Source organism: Dromiciops gliroides, chromosome 4 (genome assembly GCF_019393635.1).
Source record: "Dromiciops gliroides isolate mDroGli1 chromosome 4, mDroGli1.pri, whole genome shotgun sequence".
Taxonomy (NCBI): domain Eukaryota; kingdom Metazoa; phylum Chordata; class Mammalia; order Microbiotheria; family Microbiotheriidae; genus Dromiciops; species Dromiciops gliroides.
The window spans coordinates 75,801,623-75,815,704 of record NC_057864.1 but is presented as its reverse complement, the minus strand read 5'-3'; the positions used below and the strand labels follow the sequence as shown (position 1 = coordinate 75,815,704).

General features: G+C 40.6%; 1 protein-coding gene across 12 annotated transcripts in view; it reads left to right on the top strand.

Moving 5' to 3' along the window:
* Positions 1-14,082, top strand: part of RGS8 (regulator of G protein signaling 8) — a 68,889-nt gene that overhangs the window by 36,205 nt on the left and 18,602 nt on the right. For all 12 annotated transcript variants that reach the window (XM_044002924.1, XM_044002928.1, XM_044002936.1 and 9 more), the window contains 2 exons: positions 1,530-1,631; positions 3,702-3,766. In XM_044002924.1, the coding sequence (XP_043858859.1) occupies positions 1,530-1,631; positions 3,702-3,766 (167 nt within the window). The remainder of the gene's footprint in view (positions 1-1,529; positions 1,632-3,701; positions 3,767-14,082) is intronic.

Sequence of the window (14,082 nt, the reverse complement as noted above, 5' to 3'; positions counted from 1 at the left end):
CTTGGTGGGGGGCAATGATATGAGTGTCCCACTCTATTGAGACTCTTTCCTCCACTCTTTGGCTTTCCAGCCTTTAGTAAGAGACCAGAAGGTACTAAAGTCTCCATCAGAGAAGAATGATGAGCACAATTATTTATTAGATTCTATTATAATGAATACTAATAGCTCATATTTATGTAGTACTTTAAAGTTTGCAAAACCCTTTACATGCATTATCTCATTTGATTCTCACAAAAACCCTATGGAAGAAGGTGCTTTTATTCTTTCTATTTTATAAAATGAGGCAACTGAGGGTCAGAGTATGACTTGCCTCAGAGTCATACACCAACAAGTGTCATAATCAGGATCTGAAACCAGGTTTCCCTAACTGTGAACCCAGAATTATACCATCAATTATACCATTTTGCTTCTACAGTCAGCTTAAATGTCCTCTGTTTTGATCATGATTACCCTCAAAAATTCAGCTGAATCTGTGAGTTCACTGATGTGACTATTTGCTCCAACAGTTCAGATCATAACCCATCCATCACTCCTTATACTCTGTTAGTCTCATCTGTGTCCTCCCATAAGTTCATTATAGGGGTTCCACCCAATGTGCCAGGTATCCTCCTTGAGGTCTCCTATCAACCGAAAGGTATAAATGGAGCATGTGAGCTGTCCATCAGTTATCATATATGAAAATATTGACTGAGGCCATGTCCTTGCTAATAAATGCAAGTGATGGGTGAGTTGTTGAGATTAAAACGTGTTGCCATTTTGATTTGCACCAAGTGATGTTAATGAAGGCAGAGAGCTTAGTTAATGAAATGATTGGATTTGACAGCTCAAGTGTAAATAGGATCCTAATGATGAATCTATTAGTTGTTATGTCTCCCCTCCCCTCTTTAACTTCTACTGGTTTTTAGTTCTAGCATAATCAGGAGAGGTTGGTCTGATAAGGGCTTTCCATAAATTAGCCTCATCACTAGTCATAATCACAGAGGACTTCCTCATTCTGCTCAACTCCACATCATCTTGAGCCTTCGTTGATGTGTTCTGTGCCTCTTCAGTATAGACAATGGTAATCGATAAGGCTTGATCTTGCCCCCCAAACATCGATGCCCTTCTTGGTTTCGTTAGGCCTATTTATAACAAGGAACAGTTGCTTACTCTGACCTTCTGTTGAGAGGGAAAGATGCAGATTGTTATTTTGACATCACCGTAGTGCCTTTCCCAATGGGGAAACCTGATTTAGAAAGTCTTCTTGAGCTAACGACCTTCATTGACTGACTTACCATCAATTTGCTGTAGAAGCTTTAAAAAGCACTAGATCTCCCGGGGAAAGGTACCTGTTACGTATTCAGGTAGTTGGATCATGGGGCTGCTGATCTTTCTGGTTCCTTTCCTTTTTGCTCATGAAATCTCTGGGGTGGCTGTGTGAGCTGGTGAGCTTCTCGATGCTTGCTGTGTGTACTCCTAGGCACTCTTTCTGTCGATCACTATTTTTATTCCAATTTCTCTTTTCCTTATGCTCCTGTTGTTGGTTGCAGGAACAAAGGGATGAGGACTCGCTTGGGATGCCTGTCTCACAAATCAGATTCATGTAGTGATTTCACAGCTATTCTTCCTGACAAGCCGAACCGGGCTCTCAAGTGAGTATAGACATTCAGTCTTGTGTCAATCCCTCCGTTGTCAGAGTTCTCTGGGCACCCACTGGGTAGATGAGCTCCAGCTCCTCTGGAATTATGGTCCTCCCAAGAAGCAGTTAAAAGATGTGTGACTGGGGCAGCTAGGTGGCTCAGTGGATAGAGCACTGGCCCTGAAGTGAGGAGTACCTGAGTTCATATTCGACCTCAGACACTTAACACTTACTAGCTGTGTGATCCTGGGCAAGTCACTTAACCCCAATTGCCTCACTAAAAAAACCAAACCAAACCAAAACAACAACAACAACAAAAAAAGATGCGTGACTTTGTTAATCAGTTCAATTTATAGCAACTCATTTGAGTGGTACTTTCTGGATAATAAAGTGCTTTAACAAACCTCTCATTTGATCCTTCCCTAAACTTTGTGGGAAAGATAGTAAAATAATATTGACCAAATTTATTATTAATATTAACCCCTGAGCTGACTCAGAGACAGCTAGGTGATCCAATGGACGGAACACTGGACCTGGTGACCTGAGTTCAAATCCAGCCTTAGACGCTTAACTAGCTGTGTGACCCTGGACAAGTCATTTAACCTCTGTCTGACTTAATTTCCTCATCTGTAAAATGGAGATAGTAATGGTACCTACCTCCTAAGGTTATTATGAGGATCGAATGGGATAAAATTTGTAAGGGTCTTAGCATCTTAAAGTGCCCTGTAAATCACAGCTGTTATTATTAAGGGATGTGCCCAAGGTTGTAAGTGGTTAAACCAAGAATGAGATTCAGATCTTTGTGGTTATCCCCACCCCCTACCCAGTGCTATATTGCTTCTGGACAGTTGTGAAAGCAATATTTATTTCTCTCAGAAATGAATGAAAATCTGATGTTTGGTTTCTCTTCCCCCTTAGGGAAGCATCAAGAATAATGACCAGGGAGATGATGAGAGGGAATCTTTTTATTGTCCCTTTCCTGTTAGTAGTAAATCTGATTCCTGGACCTTGAAACTCAGAAACTGGAACTTGCTTAAAATATTAAACTAAATTAATAAATGATAACAACAACAACAAGTTTAATTAATTCAGCACACCCTATGTGCTGAAGGCCTTTCTTGAGTTTTTCTGAGCTTCCAGAGGTACCAGTGGAGTACTTCAATTACTCATCTGTCACCCCTTGCTTTACTTAGCCCATCTTCTCTTTCAGTCATACATTTCCTTGATGAAATCCTTGGCTCCTCTTTTTCAGGGTTCCTCCTTGGTTATATGTTGCAGCCTACTCATACCATAAGCAGATTCAACATTGCCCCATAACTGATTTAAAAGTGCCCATGTTTTTAGGGGCTGATTTTTGCACAAGACCTTTAGGTTTTACTACTGTATGTCTCTTTCAGCTCCCCTAAATCCCTAAGCTAGCAAAGGGAGGCATTTCTTCAGGTTATTTCAAAGTTTCTCCTCTGAAGCTCTTGTCCAATGCCTCCCTTAAGCATAGAGGTGATCCTGGGTTCTAGAAGAAAATTTACTTAGTGCAAAAGCTCTGGAAGGTCCTATCAAACTGAAAATGCTTTAAGAATGGGTCCTGCAACAGGTTGCTCTAAGCCTCACCTCACTGAGTTCAGAGAGGGTCATTGACAAGTTGCCCAAAGGGGGATGAACTTGGGGACTTTAGGGATAGTCCCAACAGGGATCAGACCTGTGATTTCATTATTATAGAGAACTCCTAGAGGAGGAAGTTCTCTCTACCAATGTAGTTTGGCCCATTCTCCCCAACTTAATCTTAGAAAGACACCTAGAACACCAAGGGGTTAAGTAAATTCCCAGGGGTCTCCCAGACTGCATATGTCAGAGGCAGATCTGAAGCTCCCAACTTCCTAGCTCTGAAGTCAGCTTCTGATACATAGAGGGGTTTTGGTCTCTACCAAATTGATCCTTGACTTGATTAATTTGATTAATTAATTAATTGAACAATCCATTTATTTCAAGGTTCCATTTTGTGTTATTTTGTGCCAGCCAAAGTGGGTGGGGTGGGGGGAATGGGCTTTGTGGATAGCATTCCAGAACGTTGTTTCTTCTATTCCAGGAGACTGTCCACCGAAGAAGCTACGAGATGGGCAGATTCATTTGATGTGCTGCTCTCCCATAAGTGTGAGTAGACCCTGGGGCTTCTAATTGTGAGGTTCAGATGTGGTTTTTATTTTATTTAATTTATTTATTTAGTGAGACAATTGGGGTTAAGTGACTTGCCCAGGGTCACACAGCTAAGTGTTAAGTGTCTGAGGCCGAATTTGAACTCAGGTCCTCCTGACTCCAGGGCCAGTGCTCTATCCACTGTGCCACCCAGCTGCCCCTAGATGTGGTTTTTATAAGGAATATAAGAACTAGCATCCTCAGTGAGCCTGTATAGCAACTTTTCAGGAAAGGGATTTTACTCTGAGACTTAAGATTTTAGATAGGGGTGTGTGTGTGTGGGGGGTGGAGAGTGAGGCGAGGTGGGGGAGGGGGACATTTAAATGGTTAGGGCTCCTGATTTTGGCTCCTAGCCATTGCCAGTAAGTCTAAATGATATTCACTCCAAGTCCTCAGGGATCCTTGGTTTGTTCATCCAAAAAGTAGGTGTTACACAAATAGTGTAGAATACTACCTACCATTAATGCTTGAGGTGATAAAGCAAGGGGAAGCTGTGCTTTGGGATGGTCTTAATTCTGCTCTCTATATCATAAATCACATCAAAATTAAAGTTTTGCTTTTTTCTTCCTCAAGGCAATGGAATTCAGTTAGCATTTATTACCTGCTTACTGGGTGTAAGGAGAGAGAGTTGGTCTTGGAATCAGAAAGACAAAGGTTCAACTCTCAGTGCCTCAGACAATATTCCAAGACTTCAAGTGCAGAAAAGGTGCCAATTAAATAATATTTGTAAAGCCCTTGGCATGGTGTCTAGCACATAGTAGCCACTTAATAAATGCTTATTCCATTCATCCATCCAATCTGCCTTGATAATGGAAGTCTCTCTCTGAGACATCTCTAAACTGATGAAATCACAGATCTTGGTCCTCTCCCCCTAAATGTGCTAGGCATTAGGGAACTTTTGACCTCAGGTAGCTTATATTCTTCTAGGGCAGGAATGTATTTCTATTATTTCTGCTTTTGCTATGCCCACTCCTTCCCACAAAGCCAACAGAGGCATACGTAAAAGTGGCAAAAGCAGGATAGGGATAGCAGTAGAGGGACAGTAGCAGTCAGGATTGAGGATGGCCATGGTCAATGGCCAATTGTCATTGGTGGTGAACCATTCCAGTTCCATTTTTTTCTTTCCTTGCCTCAAGTTCTGACCATGGCCCTCTATTTTGTAAACCTAGCAGTTTATATAGCATACTGGTTCTTCTGATGATAGAGGGATATGTAAGTGGTGTATCTTTAAAAAATTATTTGACCTTGACCTTGTTGAGAAAACCCCATTTCTAATAAATAATTTGCAAGTGCAAATTACAAATGGAACTATATAGCAAGTTGGGCAAATGTCATGGATTCCTGTGGGAGAAACCTTCAAATTTCTAACAATTGCACTGAGAAGAAATAATACAAGGCAGATACAGTTTGTGATGGAGACAGGAGTCTCAAAAGCAGCAAGTTTATCCTGTAAAGGCTGGTACAGTAACTTGCCAAATAGGACTTCAGCTTTGACAGTTACTCCTAGTGTTTTGAGAAGCTACATTACCTAGAGTCTCATTAGAGCTAAAACAAGTGTCATTCCCAATTTTTCTCTTCTTTTCTCCATTGGAATGGATTTGTTTTAAGGTCATATTGAAACTTTGTTTCTGTTGCTGCCTCCAGAGTTGACTCACTGGGTTTATGTCCCTGAGGCTATTTTCTCATTGGTGAAATGGAGATAAAAATATTCCCTTCCTGTCTCATAGGTGGTGTGAATAATTGAAAGTACCTTCAGATGGCTTTGAGTTCCTCTATAGAAAAGAGCTATGTGGAAACAAGGTGATGTTAGGTGAAGGTATTATGTATTTAATACAAGACAGTATCCTTATGAGAATAAGATGAACCACCTTGGACTTCAGATGGATTGATTTTTTTTCTTTTTTCTTTTTTTTTTTCCCAGATCAACATTGAACCATTACAAAGGGCTGATGAATTTAGTTAGTCTTGGGAGTTTTGTTATAAGACTTTGATATTGACTGATAGAGGACTGGTGGTGGAAGGACTTTCATTTCTATTGTTTCCATTGATGGTTTTAAATTAGAAGTATTGGAGTGTTGTGTTTCATCTTCAGAAGTGAAATATGAAAGAGGCAGCCTGGTGGATTGGCTAGAGAGCCAGACTTTAAGACTTGGGTTCAAGTGCCAATTATGATACATCTTAGCTGTGGGGCCCTGGAGAAGTCACTCAGTCTCTGAGAACCCCCAGGCAACAGTAAGACTATACATTGGTTAGGAAAGTTTCCTCATGAAGAGTTCCCTATAAATATAATTCTTACAGGTTTGGTTCTCCTTGTTCCTATGTCCCTTCCAAAAAAAAGTGAAATAAAAAACATTAAATTAAATTAAAAAATGAAAAGTGAAAACTTCTTAGAGTTGGGGAGACTAAGCTATGAAAAATGTAAAATACCATTCCAGACTGGTGTCCCATTCAAAGTAAAAAAACCAAAAACAAACAAAAAGCCAAACATTTTTCTTAATACTGTGTTATCCTTTTGTGAGTCTGATATCTTACTGCCTAAGCACCTTCCGGTAAGTCACTTAATATCTCTGGGCCTCAGTTTCCTCATCTGTAAAATGGAGGGGGATGGACTAGTGGTCTCTGAGGTCCTTTCCAGATCTAAATCTCCGATCCTTTGTTTTGTTTTTTCATCTTTGTGTGGAAACTAAAAATCTTAGTCTCCTTGAGTAGAAAGAGGACTTTGAGACATTGGTAGAATTTCAGAGGCTTAGCATGACTGTTTTTCTGAGTTTTGGCTAGAGCTGACCTCTCAGGTACCTTCTAAGTGTGATTTTATAAGGGTCCAACATGAGGTCTAAGTCGATGTCAGAGCCTACTTTAACCTTGAAGGGTGTTGACAACATTTTGAAAATCTAATTTGGGTTAGGATGGTGACTTAATTAGTGCTGATTAAGCTTTTCCAAAGGGACCTCGGATACAATAGTCTCTTAGGAGGGACAGCCGTTGATCAGAAATGTGCAGGGCTTTCAATTAAGACAACAAAATATGTCCTAAAAATGAAGAAAAGGAGAGTGAATTGAATGGTTGTGTCTCCAAGGAATATATTGAGGTTCCATGAGCCATTCCTTGGTAATTCTCTGCAGCTGGAGAAGACTAAAAGAAATAAACAGTCTGAGTTTTCTTGAGTAGTAACACCAAATGATCACATTTCTTCTGCCCTTCTCTCTACTCCCACCTTTAAACAGAACATAGAATGAGAGCATATAAGAGCTGGAAGAAATCTAATTAGTTTAGTGGTTCTCGAAATTTCTGGTCCCAGGACCCCTTTATATGCTAAAAAAATTATCGAGGCTCTCCAGCCCCAACTGAAGCTTTTGTTTATGTGGTTTTGTTGTTGCTGTTGTTGAGTCATTTCAGTCATGTCTGACTCTTCGTGATCCTTTTTTTTTTTTTAAGCAACAAACATTTATTTTATTTTCCAGTTACATGTAAGGGTAGTTTTCAACATTCATTTTCATAAGATTTAGAGTTCCAAATTTTTCTCCCTCCCTCCCTCCGTTTCTTCCCCCCTCCACAAGATCGCAATCAGGTTATATATGTACAATCCACAAGTGTTCTTTTTATCAATTCTTTCTATAGGGGTGCATAGTAAGCTTCCTCATTAGTTCCTTGGGATTGTCTTGGATCATTGCACTGCTGAGATTAGTTAAGTCATGCACAATTGCTCATTGAATAATACTGCTGTCACTATGCACAATGTCCTCCTAGTTCTGCTCACTTCACTATACATCAGTTCATGAGTCTTTCCAGGTTTTTCTGGGATCATCCTGTTTGTCATTTCCTGTAGCACAAGACCATTCCACTACAATCATATAACAGCTTTTTCCATCATTCCTCAATTGATGGACATTTCCTTGATTCTCAATTCTTAGCCTCCACCAAGAGTTGCTATAAATATTTTTTGTACAATTTTCCCCCCTTTTCTCTTTTTCATGATTACTATTGTTAACTGTTTCCCTTCCATCCTATTCCCTTCCCCGTGATATTTATTCTATTATCCATCTTCTTTCATCCTATCAGTTTTCAAAAGGGATTTGCTTCTGTCTGTTCCCTCCCCCACTCTGCCCTTCCTTCTTTTGCCCCTCTCTCTTTATCCCCTTCCCCTCCTATTTTCCTGCAGGGTTAGAGAGATTACTCCACCCAATTGAGTGTGTACATTATTCCCTCCTTGAGCCAATTGTAATGAGATTGAGGTCTTTGAGCCAATTCTGATGAGTGTTAGGCTCATTTACTGCCCAGATTAAACAGATTACTCCACCCAGTTGGGTGTGTCTGTTAGTCACTCCTTGAGGCAGCTCTGATGAGTTTAAGATCTTTGAGCCTTTTCTGATGAGTATAAAATTAATTTACTGCCCTGCTCCTCTCCTATCTCTTCCCCAACTCCATAAACCTTTTCCTGTTACTTTCATGTAGGATTTCACTTCTATCCTTTCCCCTCCCCCAGTGAATTCCCTTTACCTCTCAATTTAACCCTAAAGATATTATCATCTAGCTAAGTGACACAGTGGACAAATCATCACCCCTGGCCCCAGGGGGATTCCAACCAAAACCCAGTCTCAGACATAAGACAGTCGCCCACTGTATGACCCCAGGTATGTCCCCCAGCTCCAATTTTTTTTGGTTCTCTAGGGTCTTGTATTTGAAAGTCAAATTTGCTATTCCGTTCAGGTCTTTTCATCACAAATATCTGAAAGTCTTCTTTTTCATTAAAGTCCCATTTTTTCCACTGAAAGATAATGCTGAGTTTTGCTGGGTAGGTGATTCTTGGTTGTAATCCCATTTCTTTTGCCCTTTGGAATATCATATTCCATGCCCTCCAATCCTTTAATGTAGAAGCTGCTAGATCTTTTGCTATCCTGACTGGGGCTCCACAGTACTTGAATTCTTTCTTTTTGGCAGCTTGCAACGTGATCCCTTTTAAAATTTTCTTAGCAAAGGCACTGAGGTGGTTTGCCATTTCCTTCTCTAGCTCATTTTGCAGATGAGGAACTAAGGAAAATAGGGTTAAGTGACTTGCCCAGGGTCACACAGCTAGTAAGTGTCTGAGGCTGGATTTGAACTCATGAAGATGAGTCTTCCTGATTCCAAACCCAGTGCTCTATCTACTGTGCTACCTAGCTGCTCTTTTATGTGGGTTACATATGTAAATATTTACTTCATTAGAAATTAAAATGTTTTGGTATCATGAAAATAGTCTTGACTTTGTGGATTTAATGAAAGGGTTTTGAAGACCTCCAGGGGTCCCTAGATTATAGTTTAAGAACCATTGCTCTAGTCCAATACCGTCTCTGGACAGAAGATGAAACTGAGAACCAAGCAGGTAAAGTGGACTATTAGCCCATTGCTCTTTCAGCCAAACCATCCATCTCTGTCACTTCGTTCCCCTTTACTTTTCATGCACCTCCTGTTATTTTGAGTACTTAAATTGGGAGGGAATCTGCCTTTACCACTAGCCTATGGCCTACTGCCATAGTTGAGGCTCTGCCACTGATTACGTGTCAGACTCTGGACAAGTCATTGGACCCCTCAGTCCCATTTTAGAATGAGGAATGTGTATACTATCCCTATGGAAAAGATGGAGAGACACAGATGAGATAATAGTATAATCAGATGAATTCAGAACAGGATAGATCACCAGGACTTAAAGAATTGTTCCATGCTAGCATAACAGGAAGACATTGTGGAGCACCCCAGTGGTCTATGCTTGACCTCATGCTATTTAATATTTTTGCAGTGACTTGGATAAAGGCACAGATGGCATGATCATCAGATCTGCAGATGATGCAAAGCTGGGAAGGATGAATCTTAAAAGTTCTCAATAGATTGGAACATTGGGCTCAGTCTAAGAAGATGAAATTCAATAGGGATAAATGTCAAGTGTTGTACATGGGTACAAACAAGCAATGTCATAAGCATAAGATGGGAAAAGTATAGTTAGATAACAATAGTTCTGAAAATAGTTTGGGGCTTTAGTGGTTTGTAACATCACTATAAAATAAAAAAAAATCCCCACACCAAACCAAACCCAACATGATCTTGGGCTGAATTAATTGGTGTATAATTTTCAGGAATAGTCTCACAGCTCTGGCATCATCAGAATTGTGTTGGGTCCCAAGTACCATGGATTAAGAAAGACATTGATAAGCTAGAGAGTGCTCTGAGGGGGACAACCAGGATGGTGAAGGACCTTTATTTAGTCTGTCACATAATTTCTAAATAAGCATTTATTAAACAATTACTATGTGCCAAACCCTGTGCTGAGTACTTCACAAATACTATCTTATTTTATTCAGAACTGGATATGAAGATCATGTCAAGGACCATGCTTAAGTATCTGAACCGTTGTTCTGTGGAGAGATTAGACCTGTTCAGCTTGGTTCCAGAAGGAAAAACCAGAAACATTGGGTAGAAGTTGAAAAGGGGTCAGTTTATTCTTGATGTCAATAAAAACTCCCAGTGGGACTGTCCCAAAGTGGATTAGGTCACTGGCGGTAGCCTGGATAGGTTCTTCCTCCTCAAAGGTCTCCAACTAGGGGCTGTATGTCCACTTTTTGGGGATGTTAGGGGGCTGCTGAGGCCCCTCCCAGCTTTCAGATTTTGTGACTCTGTGACTCTGGATGGTCTTCTCTAAGGTCCCTCCCAGGGAAACTATTCTGTTGGGTCATGATTTTGGTTACTCCTATCCTCAGGGGCCACGTTCATTGTCTGTCTTCAGGGAACCTGGACTGAGCAGTAGTCGATCACCTCCAAGGGAGAGTCTCATTCATCCTGGCTGCCTGGGGTGGGGGTGGGGGGTTATGGGAAAACATTTCAAAACTGAGGTAGGGAAGGTATTCAGAAGGAGCAGGGCTGAGGACTCCATGTCTGCACAATCTTCTGCTTTTCTTGGGTAATGTTAGACTGGGAGATTTAATTGATTCACACCCCATGATAAAGAAAACCCTCTGTGATCTCTAAAACTTTAGGATTAAGTGGTTTGAAAAAAAAATGGAATGACATTTGGGAGCAGTTTTATTAAAAATAGACAAGGATCTTCTTTATTTAAAAATGCAGTTGAAGAGGAAATACCACCAAGGAACCAGTGGGGAAGGTAGATAGACTCTCCCTAAGGGGGAAACAAAAGACGGACTCTTTTTTGTAGGGATGAGGACTGGACCCTCTAGAATGAGGAAACTCCCTCTACCAATTCAGGTTGGCACCTCCTCGGCAGCTTCTCTCAGGGTGTTGCCTAGAGAAGGGAGAGGTGAGATGATTTGGCCTCAGTCACACAGTGTTAGAGGTGGGGCTTGACCCCAGGTTGTGCTGACTCTGAGTCGGACTCTTTACCTACTATCACAACCTGCCTTTTTTTTAAACCCAAAGCTAATACTGAGGTGACAACCGGAAAGGATGCCATGGAACACTGAAGCTGTATTCTCTGCCTGGTGGTGGTCTCTGATATATTCAGTAGACAGGAAAGTGACTTGAATGTGTTGTCACTTGGCATCTTTTTCTCTTTTCAATTTAGTGAGAGTGAAGACTTGGTTTCTGCAGGATTGCAGCTCAGAACTTTTGCTTGAGGATGTGTGTATGTGTGTGTGTGTGTGTGTGTGTGTGTCTGTCTGTCTGTCTGTCTGTCTGTCTGTCTGCCCGTCTGCCCTGGAGGGAAGGGACTGTGTCTACAGGCGTATGTCTGTACCCAATGTGCATCTGCATTTGGAGGGAGGGGAATGTGTGTGTGTATGCACTCACGCATGTGCGAGTGCAAAGTACAAGGACATCTCTTTGCCCCAGCATCTCCCACCCCGGTCTGTGAGCTTGATGGAAATTCTATCTGACAGATTGCCGGAGGACAGGCATGCAGTAGTGTGTCTTCAGCTTGTATTCCTCATGAGGTTTGGACACATGGCTTATTATTTGTCCAGTTTCCAGTAGGATAACCTGTCTTTAACTCTCCTTCCCTCTCAGACCTTCCCCCCACCTCCCCAAGGAAATAAGGACAGAGATGCATTCGAGTTGTAAAGGGAAGGTTATTCTCCTCACTGCCCTCCCCCACCCTGCTCACTTTCATTACCCAGGATTTCCATACTTGGAGGACACCTATCACCCTTTACATATCTCTGCTCTCCTCCCATTCGGGTACTGCTGGCCTGTTTTTGCTTCCACTAGAGAATGCTGAATCACTGGAGCATTACAGACAAAAGACCTTTTGCATTTAAATGGTACCCATCTCCAATAAACACAGACCAATCCACAGATATTAAGAAGAATATTAATCCTTAAGGTAGAGATAGAGACTGGACCAGTGATTTTACTGGTATAGGGATTCCCTAGGTGGGGAGACTATCATTGTAGGTCTATGCCTTCTCTACAACTTAGAGTCTTAGGGAATTGTTTATACTTGAGGGGCCCACAGCACTTCCCAGTGCAGTATGAACAAATTAAAATAGAATTGGGAAATAATTACCAAAATAAATGAAACTACTTAGATGATGTCAATACACAGTATTTTATGGTACTGTGTATTGTATATATGATGTTGTTCAGTTGTTTTCAGTCATGTCCAACTCTTCTTGACCCTATTTGGGGTTTTCTTGACAGAGATACTGGAGTGGTTTGCCATTTCCTTCTTCATGTATAATTTATACACAATATATATTATAAGATAAAGAGTGTTAAAACATAATATTAATATATGGTTTTCTAAGTTAATATGCCACCCTCAGGCATCCTTATGCACAATTTAGTGATCCCCTTTCTAAGTGAGTATGATACCTACCACTGAGGTGTAATAGGGAGGGTGAGTGCCTCCCCAAGGGTCACACAACCAGTGAGTGTCAGAGAATGGAATGGAACCCAGGCATTGACTTTGAAGTCGGCTCACCATCCATAGCACCATGCTAGCATTTTACTTGTAGTTCATTAATTTTCAGTTGTGTCTGAGGACAGATTTGAACACAGGAAGATGAGTATTCCTGGCTCCAGGCCCAGCACTTAGCTGTGTGACCCTGGGCAAGTCACTTAATCTTGTTTGGTTCAGTCTGAAATGGATGTTATTATTAGCAACATATTACAAATGAGAGGAACTGACAATAGTAAAGTTTCAATGACCTGTCCAAAGTCACACACTTAGTGACTATCTGAAGCAGGATTTGAACTTGTTTTCTTGACTGCAAGGTCAGTGCTCTTATTGCACCACATGTTGAATTCATGCCTAATGTAGTATAATTTCATTTTACAGATGAGAAAACTGAGGCTTAGGAAGTTTAAAGGACTTGGACAATGCCTGCCATAGAAGATGACACTTGAATTAGGATTTAAAGGGTAGAAATTCAGCAGACCAAGAGTTGGAGGGTTGGGATAGTGCACTCTACACCCAAGGAAGAATGTAAACAAAGGCAGAAATAGTTAAGGCTTAGGGTGAAGAAGGTTGAAGGGAAAGAAAGACAGGAAGCTCAGTTTGGGATATTTGAGTTTGAGGAAAATGAGGGTAGAGAAAGCATATACATATCCAGATAAAGATATTCTGTGGTTGGTTTGAGATGAGCGTATGAAGTTCATAAGAGAGGTCCAGCCTGGAGAAATAGGTTTTTGAGTCATCTGTTAGAGGCTGGTGACTTTTGTTCAACTCCACTTCACTTAAGTCCAGCTTAATGGCAAGTCATTGATCCTCTTTGAAAACTAAGGACGAACAACAATCTAGAGATGTTTAGTTGAAGTTTTGGAAGTAAATGACATCACCAAGGGAAAGAATCTAGAAAGAGAAGAGAGATCATTTTAATGCCAACTACTTCATTTGTGACAGGTTCTATGTATATAACATTCAGAACCAGAACTAGGGCAAGGGAACTGTGCCCTTGGGCACAGAGATTTAAGAGCACGAACATTTAACATATGCCTCCTTCATCTGGTAGGCAAATGCCTAATTACTAACAGGAGCATAACACCTAGTTATGATGAATAATTGCTAAATGGAAAGCTATTGGATAACTGGCGGTGTTAATAACACTCATCTTGGAGCCACTATCATAACTTTTACTACTCAACTAAGTCTATCTTAATTACTTGTATTATTTTTATATCATGAATCACAGATTATTTGTGTTACTTGCTCCAGGTTTCAAAATGACTAGTTACGGTTATGTTATTGTATTATAAACAATTATATTGTGTACTATTATATTATACTACATTATGTATGTATTCTATTATCTATATAATAGAATAGAAGAATAGAATAGTATACAATACAATAC